The following is a 25,539-nucleotide window of genomic DNA, read 5'->3' on the forward strand; positions in this document are numbered from 1 at the left end:
CAATTAATCACAATTAATGTTTTTAATCACATGATTAAACACAATTAATTTTTTTAATCGCTTGACAGCCCTAGTTCCTAAGTTAGTTCTTAAGCAGCTAATCTTCTCCTTGGTTAATATTTGTCTTGACACCAGAATCATCAATACTAGTTACAGCCAAATTTATAGCTGTAGTTTTTCTGTATCCTTAAATCTGATTGCATTCCTGGCTGATTAGTAAAAGTGAAATTTGTATCTTTTTATTCTGAACTAAGGATTGATACTTTGAAAGCTTTGGGCCTCTTAATGCATATCCTCAAATTAATGCGTACATGGTGCCAGTTGTCAGTGGTAGTCAATGTATTTGTGCGTACAAAAACTTTGCATGCACATTTACCACAATTTTATGCGCATATACTAGAGTAGCATGCACAAATGGATATTTAAATGCCTAAAATCGGTCATAATTGTGTGCTCACCTGCAGCAAATGCACATAAATAAAGTGCACGCCTCTTCCCATTAAAAATGTGTCCTATACACATTTAATCTACACTAAAACATTTCCAGTATGTTGAGGTATTTTTGTCTTCTTACTGTACATCATGTATCTGTGGGAACAATAGTCATACAATTGTTTGGAATAACTATAATTCATTGCTCACCTGTAATCTACTTCTAATTTCTTTCTGCTGCTTTTGTTTAAAAATTAGTCTTGTATGACTAAACAGTGAACACTGATTTTGAATGTATTCATTTGCAGTCCCATCCACCAGAAGAGGAAGACACAGATGTCATGCTAGGGCAGAGGCCGAAAAATCCAATACATAATATCCCTTCTACACTGGATAAGCAAACTAATTGGAGCAAAGCACTACCTCTCCCAACTCCAGAGGAGAAAATGAAACAAGATGCCCAAGTGATTTCCTCTTGCATTATCCCCATCAACGTCACTGGTACAAATCTCTTCTATTTCTTTTGCTTGATTCAAGGGTGGTAAGGTCAGAATATTTCATTACATTAACTGTGTTTCAAAACACAGGACTTTACAACCTACAGGTAAAGACTTTGACCCAGGAATTTAATTTTTTACAGGACAGTAACTGGGCTAAAGTCCTCCCTTATGTAGATCCACTGAAGTCAATGGCATTACATCCACTATTAATTTGGCCCCGTGTATTTGTGTCACATTACAAACTGTCATCTAACACTAAATTACACGGTATGATTTGTAATTTTGTTATGTATATGACTGGCAACTGGTATTTAAAAGGACATAAAAGAGCTCTTTGAATTTAGCTAACTGAACTAATACAGAAAACCATAGTGGTTAATCATGTGATAATCATATGTAACAGAGCAAATAAGGGCAGGGAAAATATTATAGCGCTTGCAGTACTTTAAATATGCAAGTAATGATCATGTAGCATATAAGCCATTGCTTTGAGGTCTCTTTTCATGCTGCTAAGCTGAAGGTATAGTAATGGCATCTTCATTTATTTATAACTCTTTTAGTTTATGCTTTATTTATTTTATGAATTTGTTTACATATTAGTATGCAGCAGGTATATACATTATTAAATGTGAGGGATAATTTATTTCCAAAAGCCAAAAATAAGCTTCCGTTTTCTTTCTGTCTGTCTTCCATTTTCTGTCTCTTTCTCGTGTATGGTTCAGTGATTAGAGTACTAAAGTCATCTGAGTTTTCCATAAAACTACCTTGCACCAATTTTTGATTAATTTCAGAGTGTAAACTAGGCAGCCTCTATGACTGAAGACTCAAGTGTGATGATCAGCAAGAAAAGCTGTGTACTTAGAGTTAAACTTATAACTAGAATTGGGTGAAACTGTTCAGCTGAAGCTTTTTTCCTATGAAAAATGCAGATTCAGCTACACCAGATTCACAAATTTGTCTGTTTTGCCAAATTGTTTTAGGGGGCAAAATCTGAAAAAAATTGAAACATTTCATTTCAACATTTTCTAAATGGAACATTTTGATTTTTTTCAGTTTGAAAAGATTTTTCATTAAAAAACTTCCTTTAATTTATTTTAAAAAATCAAAAATGTAAAAAAAAGTCAAAATTGAATTGAAACATTTTGATTTTGTCAAAGGAATATGTTTTATTAGATCTAGGATTTTATTTATTTGTTTTGATATGCTAAAATTTTGGAAATTTTTCATTTTCAGTCTAACCCAAAACATTTGTATTTTACTTTTCAAAATTGCCAATGAATCAAAAATTATTTTATTTGCACGGCTCTACTTAAAACATAAAAGTAAGTATTATTTTTTCCTTTGTGCTTTTCTGGTAGTGCTCTAATCAGAGAAGGGTGTGAGGGTCAGCAGAAAGTAATACTGTGATAACTTACAGAATTAATTATAAGTACAATGTGAGGCCTGAAAGAGTATATTCTCCTCAGCATGCATGCACCTATTTCCTACTGGCACTAAAGTTACACATACATATTTACAGGAGAGTATACCCTTAGATCAGGGCTAAATGTCAGCTTTTCCAGTAATAGAGTTTTTGTCTAGACTCTACCTGCCATAAATTGGAACCAAATTTCCACTCACCAGTTTACATCCCTAGAATGGCACATAATTTTCTGGCTGTTTAGTGTATAATTCTTATTAATATTAATGTGAATAATTTGTACACATAAAGGGGAGAGTATACCCTACTCCACCTGCCACTGGGAGATGACCTGACACATTGGCCACAGGGGTCACGTGTAACTAACTCATAATTGTTGGAATTTCAGCAATTTAAAGCAGTTTGATTTTGTTAAAAAAAATAACCCTGATAAACATTCACATTAAAAAATTACAGGTAATGGAGTCTAGAGCACTTTTGTTCATTATTAAAGAAAGGTCTTCCTCTGCTTATTACAGGGGCATTGGTGGTTACAGGACATCTGTCTGAAGCCTCTATTACACTGTAGTAGATTTCAAGAAGAACTTTTACAAGAAAGTTACTTTTTAATGTTTTACATTGTTCTGTAATGTAATATGTATGTGTGTGCGTGTGTGTATAATTATGTTTAATATAATTATACGCTATTTAACATAGAGCTTTTATTTGTTTAGTCAGGATTGGCTTGCTTTATTTTGTTTTTTCTAAAGATTGCAAACCACAGAAAGAGTAGCCCCAACTTCACTGTTTATAGCCCTGGCCCAATTATTCAAACATGAGTCCTGCCAGCTTTAGAGAACATGACTTTGCATTTGCTAGAGAAGCCTGCCACAGCTAAGTGCCATAGATGCTGGAATTAGGGGTGCTGTGGCTGCTGTCGCACCCCCTGGCTTGAAGTGGTTCCCATCATATAGTGGGCTGACAGTTTGGTTCAGTGGCTCTCAGCACCCCCACTACTGAAATTGTTCCAGCACCCCTGCTAAGTGCTCTATTTTTTGGCTGTCTTCCATTTAACTTCTTATTGATCATGGAGAAAAACAAACCTTCCTTTAGTAACACTATGCAAATGTAAACAAAATGAGATGTTTTTATCTATTCTGTATAGCCAAAGTTTTAAAAAATGAGTGTCTAAATTTCAGTTCTTAAATCCACATTTAGATACCTAAGTATGTGGCCTAGTTTTCAAAAGTACTTGTCACCCAGCAGCCACCATGGGAGGCTGCTGGGTAATCATGGCAGTTCTGGAGGTGGCTAAATGTGGATATAGAAACTGAACTTTAAGTACACTTTTATTTAAATGTTGACCCTATATAACAGTTAAGAAAAATGTTCTCTAAACTTGTATGTGGATATAAAATACTTTATTCACCTTTTCCTTAGTACCTTGGTCTCCTCAGAATTACCAAACTTTGGCAAATGGTTCTATGAACCAGTTTTTTTAGTTAAAGCAGCAAAGAATCCTTATAGACTAACAGACGTTTTGGAGCATGAGCTTTCGTGGGTGAATACCCACTTCATCAGATGCAGGACATTTTTTAGTTAGTTAATTAATTAGTTAGTTAGTTAATTAGTTTGTTTAAATGAGTCAAAATATAGCTGACCAGATTCAGGTTATCATCTTGGCTGCTACCATTCTTTGCAGAGGTGTTGACTTCATTGTCTCCATGGCAAACAAATATGTAGCTGTGATAAAGATGCCTGCCATGGAGAATTCCTAACTGTTTTCCTTTTCTTATTTGTTTACTTTCTTTTTTCTCCTTCTATTTCTTTTGGCAGTGCAGGCTGCTGAGAGGGAGCCGGAGTTAGAAGTAACACTGTGATATACCGTAATATAATTTACATAAGAGCTGCATAAGGGCTCCATTATATTTATTCACAGGCTTAATCCAAGCTCACATACCTCCGCTGTGTTCCAGCCATGACATTTGTTTACCATTTCTAAAGGCTAATGAGACCTATTTATGGGTTGCAGGAGTTGGTTTTGACAGAGAGGCTAGTATACGCTGCTCTCTTGTTCATTCACAATCTGTACTACAGCGAAGACGAAAGTTGAGAAGGAGGAAAACCATCTCTGGCATCCCCAGAAGAGTGCAACAAGAAATAGGTGTAGTATAAATAAAAATCTTCAATAGATAGCATTCTAACTGACTTTAATCGCAGGGATCTGAAGTGGTAGCCTGCCTTCCAAACAGCTTTCCAAGGAAACATTAATGCTTTTATGGTTGTGGAGTTTGGAAATGTGTTTGGTTTTTTTTCTTTAATACAGTAAGCAAAGCTATATTACTCAATATGGCCTTGACATACCATAGGCCTTATCGAGTGATATAGATATACATGTTCAACCCTTATTGTTTAAATGTAGTCAGTTACTTAATTTTTTTTCAGTTTATTTTTGTTCTATAACCATAGTTATGTGCATAAAAAGTAACTAGATTCAGTGAAAGTTTTTTCTTGTGCAAGAGATCTTAAGGTAAAGAAGTGACAGATGTTATACTGCAAGATGATGAGCTGTCGCAGAACCCAGAACAACTTACGTATATAACCAATTGAATATTTGAATTAGGCATCTGCAAGTGCTTTTCTAGAAACTTTGTCAAACATTATTCTTATCTATTTTTCCAGTTTCAATTCCCACTCATTCTTTATTACTGAGGATGAAATCAGGGGGCCCTAACTCTGATCTCATGTCAGTGTAAATCAGAAGTAACTCTTTGGAAGTCAGCTCTAGTGTAAAATGGGTGTGAGATCAACATTAGATCCAGGATCTTTATTTCTTAAGCATACATCTATTCCTGAAGCCAGCCAGGAATGTGTTCATATTAGGGAATAAGCAACTAGAGCCTATGAAACAAAAATCCTGTTATTATGCAAATGCCCTTGGTAGTAAAGAATCAGATGAAGGAAATTCATACATATACGATCAAAATAGATTTGTTTTCAATAAAAATGATTACAAAGTTTTCTATAAGGCAGCAGCTCATTAAAACAGCCTTTATTAGTTGAAATACAGTGACAAAAACTAAAAAGTGAATATTTATCTTGTCACAGCAAGATCAGCTCAACGCGAGATCACATTGCAGGAATAGGAGAACCAAGATCACATTGCAGGAATAGGAGAATTTCCCATCTTACCAGGATACTGTCTGCCTTATGTTATTTTTATAGTAAAGTTACATTTGGTAGAATCCTCAGCAAGAAAAAAGTCTACAACAAATACATTTCTTGGGTTACTCTGCAAGTCATCATTAGTCAGCAAATATAAAAATGTATCTCACACAATTTTGCATGTATCCTAGATTCTGATGAATCACCAGTAGCGAGAGAACGGAATGTGATTGTGCATGCAAATCCAGACTTCTCCAGTACAATCAACAGGAGATCAGGTACTAGAGACTCTGAGTGCCAGACTGAAGAAATTCTCATTGCTGCTCCATCCAGAAGAAGAATCCGAGCGCAGAGAGGTCAAAGTGTTGTAGCCTCCTTGTCACATTCAGCCGGCAACATTTTGGTGTTGACAGACAACGGTGACACAATGTTCACTACAGCAGTGAGCAACCGTATCCGATCACGGAGTCTTCCTCGTGAAGGTGCTAGAGCCAGTGAAGCTGATCAAGATGCTGATGCCAAAACTTCAGTGTATGAAGCAGAAGACTTTTTGGCAAGCCAAGAAAGAATCCCAAAAAAGGGTAATAATGCCATCAATAACCAGGGTTCACAAGAACACCAGCCCATAGGTTTAACTTGTTCTCAGCACCTTCACAGCCCAGAACATAATGTAAACGAGAGAGGGAGGTCGAGGTTGTCAAGGATGGCAGATTCTGGAAGCTGTGAGATTTCATCAAACTCTGACACCTTTGGGAGCCCCATTCACTCTATCTCCACAGCAGGAGTCCTTCTCAGCAGTCACATGGACCAGAAAGATGACCATCAATCCTCCAGTGGGAACTGGAGTGGAAGTAGCTCAACATGTCCCTCACAGACATCGGAAACCATTCCTCCTGCTGCTTCTCCTCCGCTGACTGGCTCTTCACATTGTGACTCAGAATTGTCACTGAACACTGCTCCTAATGCCAATGAAGATTCTAATGTCTTTATAACAGAGCAGTACAGTGATCACATAGATAAGGTTCGAGGTCACAGGGCAAGCTCCTTCACCTCCACTGTAGCAGATTTACTTGATGACCCCAATAACAGCAACACAAGCGATAGTGAATGGAATTACTTGCACCATCATCACGATGCATCCTGTCGTCAAGATTTCAGCCCTGAACGCCCAAAGGACGACAGCTTAGAATGCCCAAGTTTTACAAGTGTGGCCACTTATGATAGCTTTCTAGAAAAGACTCCATCTGACAAAGCAGACACTAGCTCACACTTTTCTGTGGACACTGAAGGATATTATACCTCCATGCACTTTGACTGTGGTCTCAAAGGTAATAAAAGTTATATTTGTAACTATGCAGCTGCAAGCTCTGAGAGTGGCCGGAATGCAAATGTTGCTTCCAGTCTCACTGATTGTGCCTGGCAGGATTATGTAAACCACAGGAGGCAGGGAAGACATAGCATCTCTCTTAAGAAACCAAAGGCAAAGCCAGCCCCACCAAAACGCAGTTCATCTTTGAGGAAATCTGATGGCAGCACAGATCTTCCTGAGAAGAAAGAACCAAAGATAAACAGTGGGCAGCACGTGCCTCATACTTCCAGGGAAATGAAGCTGCCACTTGAGTTTTCAAATACACCTTCTAGAGTGGAAAACTCTAATCTGCCAAGCAAACAGGAACTCTCCTGGATTAATCAGAATGACAGTGAATTAAAGAACATTCAGTTTGAGACCACAGATATTCCATCATTTAAAGATGAAGGTGCTGAACAATCTCACTATGCAGATCTCTGGCTTCTAAATGACTTGAAATCTAACGATCCTTATAGGTCTTTATCCAATTCAAGCACAGCTACGGGTACTACAGTCATAGAATGCATAAAGTCGCCAGAAAGTTCTGAATCACAAACATCGCAATCCGGATCGAGAGCCACCACCCCATCCCTCCCTTCTGTTGATAATGAGTTTAAGCTGGCTTCCCCGGAAAAGTTGGCTGGTTTAGCATCACCCTCTAGTGGTTACTCCAGTCAGTCTGAAACACCAACATCCTCTTTCCCGACAGCTTTCTTCTCTGGACCCTTATCTCCAGGGGGTAGTAAAAGAAAGCCAAAAGTACCAGAAAGGAAGTCCTCGTTGCAACAACCTTCTTCTAAAGATGGCGCTGTATCTCTAAACAAAGATCTAGAACTTCCAATTATACCTCCTACTCATCTTGACCTAAGTGCTCTTCATAATGTGTTGAATAAACCATTTGCTCACAGAAACCAGTTGCATGCTTTTAATCACATTAAACAAAACATGGTAGGAGAAGCACTAAACCCTAATCCTCCACCAGCCCTTGCTATTACACCTTCAGTTCTAAAATCTGTTCACCTTAAATCAATTAATAAGCCTGAAGAAGTGAAACAAAAAGATGGTAATACAGACCTTCTCTGCATACAAGAAACCACATTAATGGTGACTACCATTTCTCCAGGCAAAATGAGGCCACTTGTAGCTAAGAAATCAATATCACGTCAGTACTCTACTGAAGATGCCATAATGTCCTATATTGACTCTTCTCCAGTGGAGACAGGCCCTGATAAACTGCATTCAGAAAAAGATTCATCGATCAGTGTTCAGAATAACTGTGATCAAGAAACTGTAACCTCATCAAATGTGGGTATTTTAGAAGCAAACACCACGAAAGACCAAATGCAGCCAGTTGGTGAGCCTTTACCAGAGAACACACAAATCCTTAACACTTCTACAGAAGGGTTTCAAAAAGGTTTAGCTGTCCGCACAAGTGTTTGTGAAGTTAAGATAACTTATCATGAAAGAGAACAGGAAGGGAGCCTCGATCCTGTGCAGATTAAGCAAGAATTACCTGCAGTCTGTGAACAAAAGTTGGAATCTAAAGCTGTGGATGAAACCATATTCCAGTCTGATCCACCAGCTGGGGGAACAGACATTAGTAATCAGCCTAAGCATCAGTTTGATATAAGCCACCATGATGACAAAGTGCCTGGGAATATCAGCTATGAATCAGAGATATCAACTGTAAATTCACTTAATGAAAAAAGTTCTGAGCAGGAAAATGATGTTGCATCAGGTATTCCAACCAAAAGTGCCTCTGATGACAGCAGGGCAGAGGAGACACAGGGGAGTGCAGATGATGCTTCACTGAAAGGTCAGTTTTATAATTAACTAACTAATTCCATAATTTAAAAAAGTGATTATAGAGAGATGATTTTTAGTGATCATTAAAAATATTGATTCTCCAGTTGTGGGACTCTTCATAACTCCACTGATTTTAATGGATCTATCCTGATTTATGTCAGCTGAGTATCTGGCTGACTTTATTTTAAACATTCTTACAAGAATATATATTTTGTATTCTGTTACTTCATTTCAGTTAAGAAAAGAGCACTAAACCATTTATACCAAGAAACAGTACTTTGACAGATGAGTACAATATTTAGACTAGATTTAAAGTGTATATTATTGCTTAGACAATTCCATTATTAATTGAGCTTGTGAATTGCATTAGCATCCTATTGTTAAATGTGGCAAGCATCTGACATTGCTTCTTTTCTTATTTAAGAATCTTCTCCAAGTGATGATTCCGTAATTTCACCATTGAGTGAAGATTCTCAGACTGAAGCAGAAGATGTTTTTGTGTCTCCAAACAAACCTCGCACTACAGAGGATCTATTTGCAGTCATTCACAGGTGATCTAGCATTACTGTTACTGGAATGGATATGAATACAGAATACAGTCTTCTCTTCCTAAAATCTGCAGCTAAGCATCAACTAACTATGTCCAAGAAGGGAATACACACTGGCTAAGAGAGTCATGTTCCCATTTACTAGCTGGACCACATTGAGAATAAGAGCCTACTACTCTTGCTAGCTAATGGAGATACTCCTTTGGTTCAAGTGGTAGAGGGTTTTGGTGCTGAAGATTCTGAGTTCTATTTCCACTGACAGTAAGAGTAGCATGGAAGTTTCATTATGCTACCATAGTTAAGAATGTGCTGTTTTACATTTACAGCAGGATTGAAGCTCTTTGTTTTATATGAAAACCACAGTGTATTTGCTCAAAATTTTTAGCACATAATCACTGAATAAAAATTGAACTATCTGAGCAGTTTCAAGAAAATCAGAGAAAATCAAGAAAATCAAGAAAATTCTGAATTCTAATCTATTAGAAATTAATCTGTTCAGAATTCACAATCTGAATCTCATGAGGTTTTGGATCACTCTAACTTAAAAACTGCAAAGTGTAGAAAGTAAAAAATGTATTTCGTGAAGCCTCTGAGGTTATATAATTATTTTGTTAATTAACAAAAAAATTGTTAGGGCTTCTTGTCATAACTGTTGGTTTAAGTTGTGGTGAGCCTAAAGGAGACCGTTGTTTATGACAACCAGGATCTTCTGTGAAGTAGTAGCTATTGGTTTGTCATAGAAAAAGAGTTCTGTGAAACTGTTCAGCCAGTTCAGGAACGAAGCTGGTCTTCATAAAACTATAATCTTCATTAGCAAAGCTCCTGACCCAACTAAACAATGTCACAAAGAACAGTGCTTTTGACAAAGCAACAGCTACTGAATCAAGCACCTTGCTCTTTGTAAAATTGTCAGTGTGCTCAGGGGTTCCTTGTCTTCTTGAAAGCAACAGCTACCAGTTGAAAATCCTGTTCTTTGTCAAACTATTCAGCCAATTAAGAAGCAGAAGTAACTTCTGCACCAGATGGTTATTTTCACAAAGTAGCCAGTGCTGGGTTGAAGATCCTTTCTTAAGCTAAAAAACTGAGAATCTAAAAAATACGAAGTTGTGTGTGAGTTAGGATAACTTTCTATATAGCATACCGTACACAAAATGACAAAAGCAAGGACATGAAAAGTTAAGGCATCTAACATGACATACCTTTTACTCCTCCGCTGAGATGCATACCCCACCACTAGAACCAGCATACAACAAACCACAAACCTCTGCCCCTGTGGGGATGCCAGTCTACCAGCACCCATCAAGTGCTTTGCTGACTAAGGATGGACTTAATCATGTGATTAAATGTTTTGCTTTATTGGTATCCTAGGGAGTGATGAAGAATTATGTGTCGTGGGAGACTGGCTGCATCTCCTTAATTGTGCATTATCAGACTTTCAGACAGTTGGATTTTTAAAGTGGCATTGGATTTTTGTAAAGGAAGTACAGTCTCATTATTGGGCACTAGCTGAGTTCCATTAAAACACACCTTCAATCTTAACTGTTTGGTCATAAATTTCCCATTTATTTAATGAAAGTCAAGAGCTTCAATTGGGTTGGTGTATAAGGGCTACAGGAGAGTAGCTCTACCTCAACAGAGTTTATAAGGTCCACTAAAGCAGGGTTCCCCTCCTCCAGGTTTTAGGAAGTGCATAGGAGGTGTGTGTGATAAGTGGGAGTTATATCATCTTGGGATATGGGGTAGTGGACCATGGAGGGAATGGAGGATATGATATGGCTTTTATACCATAAAATACTTTAAAGCACTCTGCTTTTCTCTGTTCCTGTCCTTATGTACCCAGGATGCACATCATATATGCCTTTCCTGGTTCCCTGCACCACCATCCTTGCCCTTTCTCTTCATTCCCATGTCATGCCCTTTATACTATTCAACCCTATTAAATTCCCCCTTCCATCACATCAGTGTTCTGCCTGACTCCTCCTCTACAGCACCCCAACTCTGAGACATGGCATCATGCTACCCATCTGTATGCCTCCCCAGAGGCCTAACCCCAGTCCATATCCATCCTAGTCCTTCTTCCCTTTCTCTGTACCTCCTCCTGAACTCCTGCCTGGTCACGTTTCCCTGGGACTCTTACTCCCCATATCTAACTCAGCCTAGTAGCTTGTCAAAAGAACATCAATTTATATTTATAAATATTGCTGTTCATATGATGAGCCAAAAAGACATGGAATTATTTTCCTAATAAACTATAGCTTTTTCCAGACACCATAATCTTAAAACTCTGATTTTTTTTACCAAACTTCCCAGAAAAACTCTATGCTGGGATGGCAACTGAATAACAATGGTTGGCGCTTTACTTGGAATCTTTCATCTGCTCCTTTCTCTGTGTGCTATAGCCACCGTATTTATTTTGTTAAATTTTAAAAGGAGTGTTTAAAGGTTGCTTTATTATAATATTGTATTGTATTGCTGGTCAACAGCTTGAATATCTTTATGGAATGAGTTGAACAATTTACAAATACAATTGGTGCCATTCGTTGTTGTTGTTGTTGTTAACATGCATATCTCCTGAGTAAAATACCCACAATCATCTAGTATTCAAATATAGGGCCAAATTGCCGCCACCTCTTCTGTAAGTAGAGAGGATTCTGATCTAGTGGCTCTTGCTGGAGAATGGGAGCCAAAAGTAGAAAGAATGTTAACTTTTGTTGCATTATTCCATCTTTTTTCCCAAACCTGTGTAAGTCCTACCATGGATGAATTGTATAGACTGGGCCAAGCAGAGTGGAGTGAGACAGGAGCTACTCTCTGTAGCTAGAGCAGGAGTAGGCAACCTATGGCATGGGTGCCGAAGGCGGCACACGAGCTGATTTTCCGTGGCACTCACACTGCCCAGGTCCTGACCACCGGTCCGGGGACTTTGCATTTTAATTTAATTTTAAATGAAGCTTCTTAAACATTTTAAAAACCTTATTTACTTCACATACAACAAGAGTTTAGTTAGCTATTATAGACTTATAGAAAGAGACCTTCTAAAAACGTTAAAATGTATGACTGGCACGTGAAACCTTCAATTAGAGTGAATAAATGAAGACTCAGCACATCGCTTCTGAAAGGTTGCTAACCCCTGAACTAGAGCCTAATGTACATACAATTCTTACATGCTGTTTGAAGTTTTTCAACATTACTTGGTGGGGGTAGTGTGAGGATTCATTAGTTAATAGGTGCCTAGTTCTGTGAAGCTGTAAAGTGCTGTAGTAATGCCATGTATTTTTTCATGTCACTAACATACAAACATATGTGCCTTTGTTTTTTAACAGATCAAAAAGAAAAGTACTTGGGAGAAAAGATTCTGGAGATCTTTCTGTAAGAAACAGATTGAGAGCTTCATCTGGGGCCAGCAGCACGTCACCTGCTAGCAGCACATCACCTGCCAGCAGCACGTCACCTGCCAGCAGCGTGCCACTTGCCAGCAGTGTGGGAGCCCCAACAAGCAGTCAGAGGTCTCCAGGTCTTATTTACAGGAATGCCAAAAAGTCCAACACATCTAACGAGGAATTTAAGCTACTGCTCCTTAAAAAGGGCAGTCGATCCGATTCTAGCTATAGGATGTCAGCAACCGAGATACTAAAGAGCCCTATTTTGCCCAAATCTCCTAGTGACCTAATTGTGGATTCCCCTCAAAACACTGATGAGACTTCCCAGACATCATCAACTCCTGAAGGATTATCCCCCCTGTCTCCATGCTCCCCTAGAGTTAATGCAGAAGGTTTCTCCTCCAAGAGCTTTTCTATGTCTGCATCTTCAAGAGTAGGGCGCTCGCGGGCACCTCCTGCAGCCAGCAGCAGCCGTTACAGCGTACGCTGTAGGCTGTACAATACGCCAATGCAAGCTATCTCAGAAGGAGAAACTGAGAATTCAGATGGCAGCCCTCATGATGACCGATCTTCTCAGAGTTCAACATAGGTTGCCTAAGATCCAGAGAGCCACACTGTTGACTGTGAAACTTGTAAACTCTGAAATTACTGGGGTTATAAAAGGATGTGAATATATAACAGGTCAACTCTGTAGCAGTCAAAACAATTGCAGGGCAATATCAATGCTTAAAAGTGGTTGTGTTTATAAGATGCTGGGAAAACAGAAATTTAGAGCTGTAGCTACTGATTACTTTACATTTCTAAAAAGTAGAAATATATGCTATGTCTCTTCAGTTTACCTTTAGCTTCATTTATCCTACTCTCATTCCTGTTGTCGCTGTAGATTTCAAAATCATCCAATTTTCACAGAATTAAAAATAACTTATTTTTTTTTAAGTTGCCCATTTAGGAACAAAACTTCTCACTGTAGTGCTTCCCTAGGGGAAAAAATAAAATTGTGCTTACGGATTGGTATTTTTCTACACTAAAATGAACTGAAACAAAATTTAGAAAAAATTAACAAAACGTATGTAAATACCATATTTTTGATAAAAATCTGTAAATAGAATAATCAGAAAAAAGTGGACACATGGCAAATAGTTTACTGCATAACAACTTTGTTTATAGAAGACGAAAGTAATAAAATGTACTAACTGTATTCTGTGAATACCATTTTCATATCAAATGTCATATTTACATGTCCACCAATACCACTTTTAGTGTGATCAAAAAGCCTCAAATCTGAATTCTAGCTGTAGGAGAGAAAATCTCAATGTTAATTAATGAAATATTAATGCTAATTAAGAGACAATTAATTTTAAAGTAACCATTTGTCTTTCAAAATTTCGCTCAAAATAAGCTAATTGCAAAGTGCAGCTGTGAGTTTCAATGTGGTAATTGGTAGGGATGGAAAGCTTGCTTTTAACAGAACAAAATCATTTCTAATGCAGAGCCCCAAGCAGTCACATTTGACAGTGTCCCATAGCCCTTTATTCTGACATGGATTGCATTAGAGAGAATAGATATGAGGAAATAGTACTTGTTTTCATATTCTTATTAGACTATTGGGATACATAACAGTTATAACCTGAGAACTATAATCTTTAAACATGATTAGTTTCTGGTTCTTAAAGGAAACAAATAAATTATAAGCATGCAACAAGCACCATTTTATCAGTAAATATTTACTATGAGTTTTCGGTGAAGCTTTCTCTTTGTGCTGATGAGATTCATTCTACCTAAATATTTACAGAAATGACACTGTGAAAAATGTAGCTGGGAAATAAGTGTGTGTATGCATTATTTATATTCATTATTAAATGAGGAATGCTCTGGTTCATTATGCCAGCCACATACAGCTTAGTTTTGTCTGGGTTTACCAGAAATGCTTAACAGGGTCGGGGAATGATATGGGGGAGGGAAAGGAGATGAGTCAGAGCAAATGCTTTGATAAACTGAAGGCAGGGAAACAAAAGCAGAATTACTTGAAGTTACTTGAATTTTCTTGTCTTAAAAACTGAAAGAAAACGTAGCTGTGAGCTCAAACCACAAGTTGTTTTATATCTTTAATTTTTAAACAAAATAAAACCAATGTTTAAAATGATAGGCCTGATTCCCTTTTGTTACACCAGTTTTCCAATGGTGTAGCACTGCTTAAGCCAAGTGGAGAATCAGGCCCTATTTGTTCAAAATTTAAGCAGTTGGTATTGCTTACAGTAGAATATGCTTTTGAACATGGGATGGTTTAATGCAGAGGACAGCTTTTAAGGAAGAATGCGGCATGCAGTAGGACAGAGTGAGTAGGATGACAGAAAGGTACTTTGGTACTAAAGAAATCAAATAAATTTGGCTTCAAGCATAAGTAAATGACGTTAGGGAAGTAGGATGTGTGAATGGGGTTTTATTGGTTTAGGTTTTACTTATACAGTGCATAGGGCAGAGAGTTTTAAAAGAAGGCAAATAATGTTTTGAAGAGGACAGTTCTATTTTAAATTGGAATGATTTTGGAATGACTGAACAAACTAGAATGACTTAACAAAAATTTGAATGTTATTTCCCATTAGAATATGTCCTATTTCATCTAGTGTACACCACCAAAAATATAATTCAGGGTTTCCTACCGTCCTTCTGTGCAGTGTGATAGCATACAGTACGTGAGATATGGTCAGTGTGTGCACGTGAGTATGTGTGTTGGGGGGAAATTAAATTGGCAAAATGGTTTAAAACATCAGGAAAACTTGGAGGTGTTAAAAGAAAGATAAGTGGGTCAAGGTTTTGGAAATAAGTCTCATTGCTTGTGTCAACAGGCTAATTAAGAAAACCTGAGTCTTAGTGCAGGGGAAATAAATGAATTAGTATGTTTTTTTACCAGGACATGTTTAGCATATCTCAAAATACATTTTTTTGGAGACCATGAGTAAATGAAGTTGATGAGTCAGATAGAACAGTCTTATTCGGTCATCTTGGGTCACTTCACCTTAAAATTTATATCAGCCACCCTTTTATAATATCCTTAATATGCTTTAAAAATCATTCTAAAGTTTAAGCAGAAAACAGCTGAGTTGACTTTGATAAATTGGTATCACCTTTTATTAACAAACTAGGCATTTAATTTCATAGTGGTACTATATATATGAAATTAAATGTGTATGAAATTATATATATAAACATTTTGACTTGAATTATGAGGCAGTAATATACCCTCTGTTTGTAATGCTCACAGAACTAGCACATCAAATATAGTTTTACTTATTTTGTTTAATCTATGACAAAGTTTTTCTATTTAACAGATTTAAACCCAAATAAAGCTGGATTGTAAATCCACTAAGAAAAAAAAATTCATAATCATAACAAGTGTGGGAGCCAGAAATTTTTTTAAAGGAAACCCCTTTAGTGAGGTATATGTCTTTAAGGCACTCAAGACAAGCTTTAGAACAAAAATAACAACACATATCTTGAAACAGGGTACAATGCTACAATAGGTAACTTGTGAACCATCGTTCCAATCTATCGTTCTGTTTGCACTGATGTTATGGAAATGGTTTTTGGAAATTATGCAGCTGTTTTTGTGTCTGAAAAATAACTTTTTTTTCTTTTTTTTTCTTTTGTGGCAGCAGAGAGGACGTGGAATAGTTGTAGCAAATAAAGCAAATGTTTGCTTTTGCCAAAGGTCAGTGATTGAGTGCATTTGCTGCAATGGTGGCAGATTTAGAGAAATATTGTAGGTTATGATTTAAAGATTAAAAAAAATTAAGGAGGTTACAGTGTAACTATTTTGGTACTAGCACCAGTTCATGCTGGCAGAAAAGACAATGGTTTATGGACTTGCATCCATTTTGTATTTTTGTAATATTTGTAAATATGAACTTTTTAAATTGTTGCAAAGATGGTTTCTTTTGTAAAATGTTTTCAAAGTTTACATTAAATCCAAGCCTTTGTATATTTTAGAGCTGTGCAACACTTTAAGTCTTGTATTTATTTTTAGTAAAAACAGTGAGTTTCATTGTGAACCCCTCAAAAAATGTGTCAGAAAAGTTTGATTACCTAGAAAGTGTGTATAGAAACTGCAAATAAACGTGACTGCAATTAAACCACACATTCTCTTTATTGTCCTCCAGTGAAATGTTATTTCTAATCAATAGTCTGCAAATGTGGCAGTTTGCAAAGGTAAGTTTCTAAGTACATTACACTTTTCATACAGTCTATTCTTGTTCTCTCTCCTTGAATTCTAATTTTTAGTTCAGAGACAGAGGACAAAATCCAATTGCCATTGGCTTTAATAGGATTGTTAATGGGAGTTTTGCCTAAGTATAAAGACTTCTGGATTTGCCTTTAGTTTATTGTTTTGGGATGGGGGAGGGAGACAAAATGATGGCAAGATTGCTTGCTTATCTGTGGTTGGAAGGCCTAAACCAAACTGCAAGAATGAAAATCCAAGGTGTAACCAAGCCCCAGGACTGAATGTCACTTGGAAATACAGGTGGTGGGTCAAAAGGCAGAACATAACATTTAAAAATAAAATAAAAAAAATGTAGATTTTTCTGCCATTTTAAGTACAGTGATTATGGTGGGGGAAGTTGTGATCAGACCTTATATGGATTCGTAAGTTGGGGCGGACATAAGGTCCCTTCCCCTCTGTTTAATGCAAGGCTGTTCACAATGACAGTTCTTGAACTTAAAAAAAATTGTGAAGAGGTGGAAATGATTAACCTTTCTCAAAGGTGTCAAGAGAAGAATTTTTGGTGCACCATTTGTGGATGGCTTTGTCTCTACATGGGTACTTAAAAGAAAAAGATGTGTATGGCAGAAGAATTGAAATCTGCAGTTATGATGCCTAGAGCATGTGGAGAAAATTAGCATTAGGGAATGCAGCAGGTTTATGTAAAATTCCAGTCAAGTAAATGAAGATTTCCTGTATGAGTGTGGTCTTGAAGGAGTCTCCACCTGGAATTTAGCTTACATAACATTTTAATCAGACGGTGAACCAGTTAATGATTATGTAGATTATTTGCTGCTGTTAGTGTTATGTGCTCCTCTCAACCAAGAAATATAAATCAGTAAGAGTTGTGGAAAGAGCTCAGTCTGTAAAAACAGACACAGAATCTGCTTTTCATCTGTTTCCAAAACATCCAGTTAGGCTGTCCTGGGAACAGATCAAAATCATACCCATGCTTTTCCAAAGGATGCTGTCTTCTCATTTCCCCAAGTTACCTGCCTTGTGCTGTTCTGGCTAGACCCTTCTTGACTCTGAGTTGTTTTAACAGACATGTAGACAAATCAGATGGCTGCATGTTACTTGGAGAATTCTGCACCATTGCGCAATGCAGAATTTTGCAGAAATTGAAAATTTCCTTACCCCCACAGAAATAGGCTGCAGTGCTGCTGGCCACCACTAGGGGGCGCTGGACCCAGCAGAGTCCAGCTTGCCCATAGAAGATACTGCCAGGCGAGGGAGAGAGAGCTAGAGGATTCCTGGCAGCTGCAGTTCCCTGCATGCCCTTAGGGAAGGAGTGGTGCATAGGAAACTGCAAGCCTGGGACTGAGGCTACGTCTAGACTACCCACCGTATCAGCGGGTTAAAATCAATTGCTTGGGGACTGATATATCGCGTCTCATCTAGACGCGATATATCGATCCCCGAGAGCGCTTATATCGATTCCAGAACTCCACCAACCCCAACGGAGTTGCGGAATGGACAGGGGGAGCCGCAGACATCGATCCCGCGCGGTGAGGACAGGTGAGTAATCCGATCTTAGATATTCGACTTCAGCTACGTTATTCATGTAGCTGAAGTTGTGTATCTAAGATCGATTTCCCCCCGTAGTGCAGACCAGCCCTGAGCATCAGGCTGTTTCTCCTACTGGATCCCTGGGCTTAGGGGGTGTGAATCTGGCTGTGGGGTCCCACAGCTGGGTTCTGCAGGGAGGGGAGGACTTCCAGCAGGGACTCTGTGGCTGGACTCTGGGAGGGAAGGGGGTGCAGGTATCTGGGCTTGGGGGGGAGGGGGTTGAGGTGTATTGGCTGGGGGGGAGCCCCAGCTGGGCTCTAAAGGGGAGGGGACAGAGAAGCAGGAACTGGTTTGTGTAGGAGTTTAACTCTGTACTCATGGGGGAATTTTTTCGTGTTTCTGTATTGTTACAGACATACTTGCTCACAGGTACTTTGAAATAAAGTACGAAAATAATTTAAACTGGTGTGATTATGTAGTGTTATTTTGACAAATAAAATCTGCAGAATTTTAAAATGCCACAATTTTTAATTTTTTGGTGCAGAATTCCCCACAGGAGTAATATGTAGGAACACCACTGCACCACATTTGCCTGCCATTGTTCTGCACTTTAATCATGGCACATAGAATAAACCTAGCCACAATTCAATGTACAGATGTTTGATGATTTGGTTTCTGCCAAGGTGAGGAGGTCGTAATGTCTCTGTTGGATGTGTATAGTAAGCAGGATGCCCCAAATTACAACAGTTAGTAAAAAAAAGTCATTATAATGGCTCCGTGACATGGAAATTTTTTAGTCACACAGGCAAGTGACGCCTGGGTTTTGAATAACTGGGGAGGGGGAATTTGGGTAGCAGATCCAGATCAGAACTGGACTCTTCAAATAAAAAGTAGAGAAAGATGTTTAAAGGGACTGGTAAAGCTAGAAAAGCGCAGCAGCACATAGCTAAAACTAAAACAGAATCTTTAGGTAAAATGCAGTGGTTAAAGTAACTCAAAATAGGAAGAGAAAATCACCTATTTGCATTATGCATTGTGTGCTAACAGAATGCCGCACAATGGAAGAGAATGGGGTCATGAAGAAATGTATCTGAAATGAATTCATACTCCTGGGCAGGCCCATAGCTAGCCCCACAGCATGTATATGTAGCTGGATAGGGACACATCCATGCTCGCCAATCCATTCCTCTAAATACTGTGGTTTTAGACTTTTTCAGAATAGTGTATCAGTATTAATTTAAAAACAAAACAAACACAGAGGATCCAGGAAATTCTCTGATGGAACATTCTGAAATACTCAATGAAGCTTCCTGATTTTTAAATGTTAAGACATAGAGGGACAGCTGGTAGGGAGACAGCTCTTTTATAGGAGAACTAAATAAATGATGACCAACTAAGATACCACTGGTTCTTCTACTAGTGCTGCTATTCCATTTTCTAATGGCAAGGATGTAAACCCAGAAACTACCCCCACCAGCTCTTACTTCTGCTCCCATTTTAGACTCCACTGACTTACTGAGCAGGAATAAATAAGTTCTGGGATAACAACTCAAGTTTAGGAAAGGGAAAAGAAAGGTGGGGGAAGGGTTTTCTCCTTTTGTAACAGAGAAGAGTTGCATTCACATCACACCCTGAATGACTGTTTTGTGCATCCGGTATGAAAAATTTCTCTGTCTGGTTGGAAGGTGCTAAATTAAAGTACTAAAATACACTTTTTTAACATTTGTAATTTAAAAGAATTACTTTTGCACAAACAAAGAAGCCTTGCTTTCTATTAATGTTCTTGCAATACTTCTATTTTATTCTGAACAGGGGAACATTAGCCTGCTTACCTATATTATCAGCCTACAGAATAAGCAGCAAGTGTGGGAGTTATGGAAATCAAAACGGAAGTTTTATTGAGAAAGAATTATGCAGATAGTGTGTGGTAGAAATTGTGGTTTGGTCAGCTTATTAACTTGTCAAATTGAATATATTTCAGTTGGCTCAACTTTTAAATTCTATTACAAACTTCTGACGCTGAAACAGAGAAGCCAGTTGCACTGAAAAAAAACAATGCCCATAATCACAGAGAGCATTTGATGAATTGTAGGGGGTAATGCTATGTACAGCAATAAATACTTGAGTAGCTTAGTTTATTAGGGTATACAACAAAGTTGGTACAACACTATCAGAGTTATTTGTCACTATTTGAAGCGTTTATATTTAACACTGAGTGGCATTGTTTCTTTATAGTTTCCTTATTTTTGTTTAAATAACTTCAAAGATATACTCTGGCTAGATCAGCAGTAGATGAGCTTCTTAGATGGTTCTTTGATTAAGGAATACAAACAATTATTGGCCCTATGACCATTCGGTAATCTTGGACCCTCAAATGGGAACCCAATTTTATCCCTTTCCTTTATCTGTCCCTCTTTTTAAATTAAAAAACAAACAAACAGTTGAGATAACTTTAGCGTGCTCTGACCTGAGCCAAAACCCACCAAAGTCAATGAAAGCTGGATTAGGCCCTGTATCAGGGGTCAGCAACCTTTCAGAAGTGGTGTGCCAAGTCTTCATTTATTCACTCTAATTTAAGGTTTTACGTGCCAGTAATACATTTAAATATTTTTAGAAGGTCTCTTTCTACAAGTCTATAATATATAACTAAACTTTTGTTGTATGTAAAGTAAATAAGGTTTTTAAAATGTTTAAGCTTCATTTAAATTAAAATGCAGAGCCCCCCAGGCTGGTGCCTAGGACAGCATGAGTGCCACTGAAAATCAGCTTGAGTGCTGCCTTTGGCACATATGTCATAGGTTGCCTACCTCTGCCCTATATGTTAATCTAGTGTAGATGCTTATCAATTTCAAAGACAGAAAAGGCTTTAGAAGCGACTCATAAGCAGGAATGGATAATGGAAACTAAAGCTATGTCTACACTAGCACTTTTGTTGGTATAACTTTTTTGGTGCTCAGGGAGTAAAAAAAACACCCTTCTGAGTTACATAAATTATATCAACAGAAATGCCACCGTGGACAGTGACATGTTCATATAATTTAGGTCCTTCATAGGTTTCTCATTTACTGTTGTCAGGATCTGTTTTCATCTAACAGAACTTTTTAATCAATTCCCTTTTTCACCAATTATATTTTCTTCTTTTTCCTTTTGATCCTCTCTCTGTTGTCTGCGTATTTTATTTCCCTATATTTCCCTTCTGTAATAGTGCCTGCTCACATACCCTATTTTTTTCTGCTTTTCCTGACCTGAAACCTTTCCTATTTACCTTCTTTCCCCCTTCTCACTTCTAAGTCCCCTACTTTTACTCTGCTGCTCTTCTTTTATGTCCTCACCTCCTATCTCAGCTCCGGTTCATCCGCTAGCTCACATCTGGCTTCTTCTCCTTCTTCTCTAATAGCTTTTTCCCCACTGCCCCTTCAAGCAGATTCTGAATCCCCCCTCCCCCCCCACCTGCCCTCTGATTGGCTGCCTCTCTCCCCAGAGCAACATTCTGTGCTTCTGCATCACAGCTGCAGCAGGTGCCAGTGCCAGGGCAGGATTACCCACTTCAGCCTCTTCCATAGTGATGATGAAGAAAAGGTGGCAGCACTGCTTACTGTGAGCATTATAGGAAAAAAATTAAGTATTTTATATCATTCTTCTCCTCAGTCACAAATAGATAATTGCTTTGATGCTACAGCAAGGCTAGTTTGGTTTTCCCAACTGGCTCTTCCTATCATCTGGTAACAGGCAGAAATAGATCTAAAAGAAAGAGAGGGCTGCTTTTATACTCTTCAAGTTGCTCCGGAGCAGGCTACTGTAAAGTTGTGTGTCTCTGATCCTGTTACACCTGAATGATATCTTCATGGAGTATGCTAAATCTTTAGGTGAGAAAGTGATCCACTTACAAATGATCTGTGATAAGCTTAAGAATGTCTATCTGAAAATGAACCAAAAATATGAACTGATTAAAAAAAAACAGGTAATCCACACTGTTTATTTGAGAAGTGAGGGAGACATTTCACTAAACAAAACAAAACAAAAAACAAAAAAAAAAAACCCACCACCAAAAAGACACACATCACACCTCAAAAGTTGCAGCAGGTTTTCAAAGGTTCTCATTATGGCAATTTCACTATTTACCAACATAACAAAATAATTGAGTGAGAAGAGACTTTATCCATAATAGTACAATTAGGCATTTCAAGAGTCATGTAAAGCTCTTACAACTAGTTCTTGCCTGTCTCAAAATTCTTTTCCTACTCATAAGTGTAAGAATGTAATGTTTGGCCCACAAATGAGGACTTGGAGACGATGGCATATTACAGTATAAATGTAAATTTGACAGACAGAAATTGTGCCACCAAAAAGGAAGTGTTACTTAAATCTACTTAATCTAGTGACTCTTTTCCATCTTTATATTAGAAAATCTGGGATTATAAAAGATCTTACTTTACAAATGGTTCTTAAACTCAAGAATCCTGATGGATAGTTAGCTAGGTTGATGAAAAAATTATAAAAATATCTAAGTGTTACACAAAGATGCAGGCAACAACATGGTAATGCTTTATTCTGTTGACCATGGTGGGAAAGAGAGGAGAGAGTGAAAAGACTGGGACTGCTTAGTTTAATGATATAAGAGGGATGTGATACTTACATTAAAAAAATGACTAACAGAGAAGACAATCACACACACCTATTTACTTTCATAACACAGAACAAAGGCACATTAAATGGAACTGAAAGGCAATACATTTAAAACTAAGAGTCTGGGACACAAACCCTCATTCTTCAGGGCATAAATTTAAGTATTGGGAGAATTTTTTCCCTATTTACAAGTCTATATGTGGTTTCTTCTTCTGAACTATTTTGTACTGATCACTGTCATAGACAGAATACTAGATTATTATTACTTATATTACAGTACTGTTTATGACTAAGGCTGCTCACACTAAATTTGCCTGTTTTCATGGTTTAAAGTTTGACATGTCACTCATACTCTCTTTGTGTCTCCTCTGTTTTTAACTTCAGCATGTTGCTATTCCTTCCTTTCTCCTCTCCACCTTTATCTCGCCAGTCTTACCTCACTCATTTCTACTGTCCCTGGGTCTCTCTTCCATTCCTTCACACTGGTCCCATCTCTTTGCCACACCCCTCTTGTCAGGGAGGTTCGGAGGGAAGGGCTTGCTCATATATGAAATGCAGAGACTGGAAGCAAGGCTGAGAGCTGAACAGGGTGAGTTTGTAGGTGTCAGTCTCCAATGATGTTGTAGCTCTTTTGGTCAAAGGATATTAGAGACAAAGTAGGTGAAGGACAATATCTTTTATTGGACCAACTTCTGTTGGTGAGTGAGACAAGCTTTTGAGCGACACAGACCTCTTCAGGCCTGGAAAATGCACTGTCACAGCTCTCTCTGCTCGCCTCTCTCACTGACAGAAGTTGGTCCAATAAGTGAGATTTTCCCTAGCCCACCTAGTCTCTCCAACATCCCAAGGGTGGCAGCTTTGTGCCTATCCCTCCCGCCTTCTCCCCCAGCAAAATCAGGCACCAGACACTCCCATGGGAACTGTGAGCACACTAGGGTTGCCAGGCGTCCGGTTTTCGACCAGAACACCTGGTTAAAAAGGAACCCTAGCGGCTCCTTAAAGATCTGGTTGGCAGGGCTCTGTGCGGCTCCCCAGAAGCAGTGACAAGTCCCTCAACGCCTAGGCATGGCCTGGGGGACTGTATGCACTGCCCCACAGCTCCCACTGGCCAGGAACCACAATGAAAGCAGTGCCTGCAGATGGAGGCAGCACACCGAGCCCCCTGGCCACCCCTCCACCAGGCACTTGTTGCCACTTCCGGTGAGCCGACCGAGGCCCATGGCCCACACCCCTTCTCGCACCATGGCCTCAGCCTTGAGCCCCCTCCTGCACCCAAACTTCCTCCCGGAGTCTGCATCCTCTTCTGCACCCCAAACCTATCATCCCCAGTCCCATGCCAGAGCCTGACCTCCCCCCACCCCACCTTGGAACCCTCTCCCTCTGTACTCCAAACCCCTCATCCCCAGCCCCATCTCAGAATCCTTACCCCCCACACCCAGAGCCCCCTCACACAGCCTGAACCCCTTATTTCTGGCCATACCCCAGCCTAGAACCTGTACTCTCTCCTGCACCACAACCCCCTTCCCCACACCAGTGAAAATGAGTGAGTGAGAGTGTGGGAGAGCAAGCAACAGTGGGGGGAAGTGGGGAGAGGGCTCAGAGAAGTGGTGGGACAAGGGTGATTGGTTTTGTGGAGTTAGAAAGATGACAACCCTATGATCTCACCAGGGTCCCAGGCCCACTGGGGTCCATAAGCAGGTTTCAGACGGTTCACCAAGAACTGGCATTAGACCGAAAGCCAAAGCCCTGCTGCACGAGCAGCTTAGCTTTGTTAGGGTCCCGGGTTAACTGCCTGGCTTGCTACCCCTTAATGTCAGGCCTGAGTTTTACATGCAGAAAAGCAGTTGTTGTGACAGAAGCTGGCTGTGGAGTCATTATGGCCTGTTGGCAGGGGAGACTCAGAAAGAAGGAGGTTGCCAACCCTGCTGCAGCATCCAGGACTCCTGTCAGTGCTTGGGTCCAGCTTGCCAGCGAGAACACAACCCCCTGGTGTCGGACACGGACAGATCAGAGAGCAGTGGCCTAAAACGGTTGTTCTTCCCCAGGTATCCCTAAACGTGCAGGGGGTCACGTGCCGCGCTCTGGCCCGACGCCGCACCCTGGGGCGGGGCAGACCAGACTGCTCCACCCCAGGGGAACAGCCACCGCCCCTCCCCCTCGCCCGTGTGCGGGGCTGGGGAACGTCAGGCCCGGCCTCCCCACACGCCTGCTACCCGCGGGGAGGGGGAGGGGGAGGGGGAGGGGGCTACTCAGGCGGGAGATGCTGCCCCTCCCCAACTGCGGGGCTCCGGGGAGCGCACGGGGCCAGGGGCCAGGGGCCGCTGCCGGGCGGGACGCCGTTTGCCGGACGCGCCCCCGTCCCCACTGCGCAGCCGCGCGGATTCAAAACAGTTTGTTGCTCACGTCGGCGAAGCCGCTTCCGTTTCCAACGCCACATTCCGGCCACACCTGCCTCCGCGGAGCCCGGCTCGCCACCCGCCCGTCCGCCCAGGACACCCCCTCCCCCCGCAGCGCCATGTCCGCGGAGGGTAAGTGCCTAACTGCCCCCCCCACCGCCGCCACAGCTGC

General features: G+C 39.7%; 2 protein-coding genes and 2 long non-coding RNA genes across 10 annotated transcripts in view; 2 read left to right on the forward strand and 2 right to left on the reverse strand.

Annotated features, from left to right (window-relative positions):
* NHS (NHS actin remodeling regulator) overlaps window positions 1–16,692 on the forward strand; it is a 358,314-nt gene extending 341,622 nt beyond the window's left edge. For 3 of the 4 annotated variants that reach the window (XM_030573962.1, XM_030573970.1, XM_030573985.1), the window contains 5 exons: window positions 741–933; window positions 4,364–4,495; window positions 5,688–8,660; window positions 9,075–9,201; window positions 12,522–16,692. In XM_030573962.1, coding sequence (XP_030429822.1) covers window positions 741–933; window positions 4,364–4,495; window positions 5,688–8,660; window positions 9,075–9,201; window positions 12,522–13,167 — 4,071 coding nt within the window. In that variant the 3' untranslated portion in view covers window positions 13,168–16,692. The remainder of the gene's footprint in view (window positions 1–740; window positions 934–4,363; window positions 4,496–5,687; window positions 8,661–9,074; window positions 9,202–12,521) is intronic. The other variant, XM_030573979.1, reaches the window with a different exon arrangement.
* LOC115656875 overlaps window positions 1–25,539 on the reverse strand; it is a 56,519-nt gene that overhangs the window by 30,790 nt on the left and 190 nt on the right. The window lies entirely within an intron of this gene.
* LOC115656870 lies at window positions 23,276–25,455 on the reverse strand. Its single transcript, XR_004001772.1, has 2 exons — window positions 25,375–25,455; window positions 23,276–23,599 (listed from the first exon to the last, which is right to left on the reverse strand). It is a non-coding gene; the product is annotated as an uncharacterized LOC115656870 (long non-coding RNA).
* BEND2 (BEN domain containing 2) overlaps window positions 25,383–25,539 on the forward strand; it is a 34,122-nt gene continuing 33,965 nt past the window's right edge. For 3 of the 4 annotated variants that reach the window (XM_030573998.1, XM_030574006.1, XM_030574016.1), the window contains exon 1: window positions 25,383–25,499. In XM_030573998.1, coding sequence (XP_030429858.1) covers window positions 25,487–25,499 — 13 coding nt within the window. In that variant the 5' untranslated portion in view covers window positions 25,383–25,486. The remainder of the gene's footprint in view (window positions 25,500–25,539) is intronic. The other variant, XM_030574061.1, reaches the window with a different exon arrangement.

Source organism: Gopherus evgoodei, chromosome 1, assembly GCF_007399415.2.
Source record: "Gopherus evgoodei ecotype Sinaloan lineage chromosome 1, rGopEvg1_v1.p, whole genome shotgun sequence".
NCBI lineage: Eukaryota > Metazoa > Chordata > Testudines > Testudinidae > Gopherus > Gopherus evgoodei.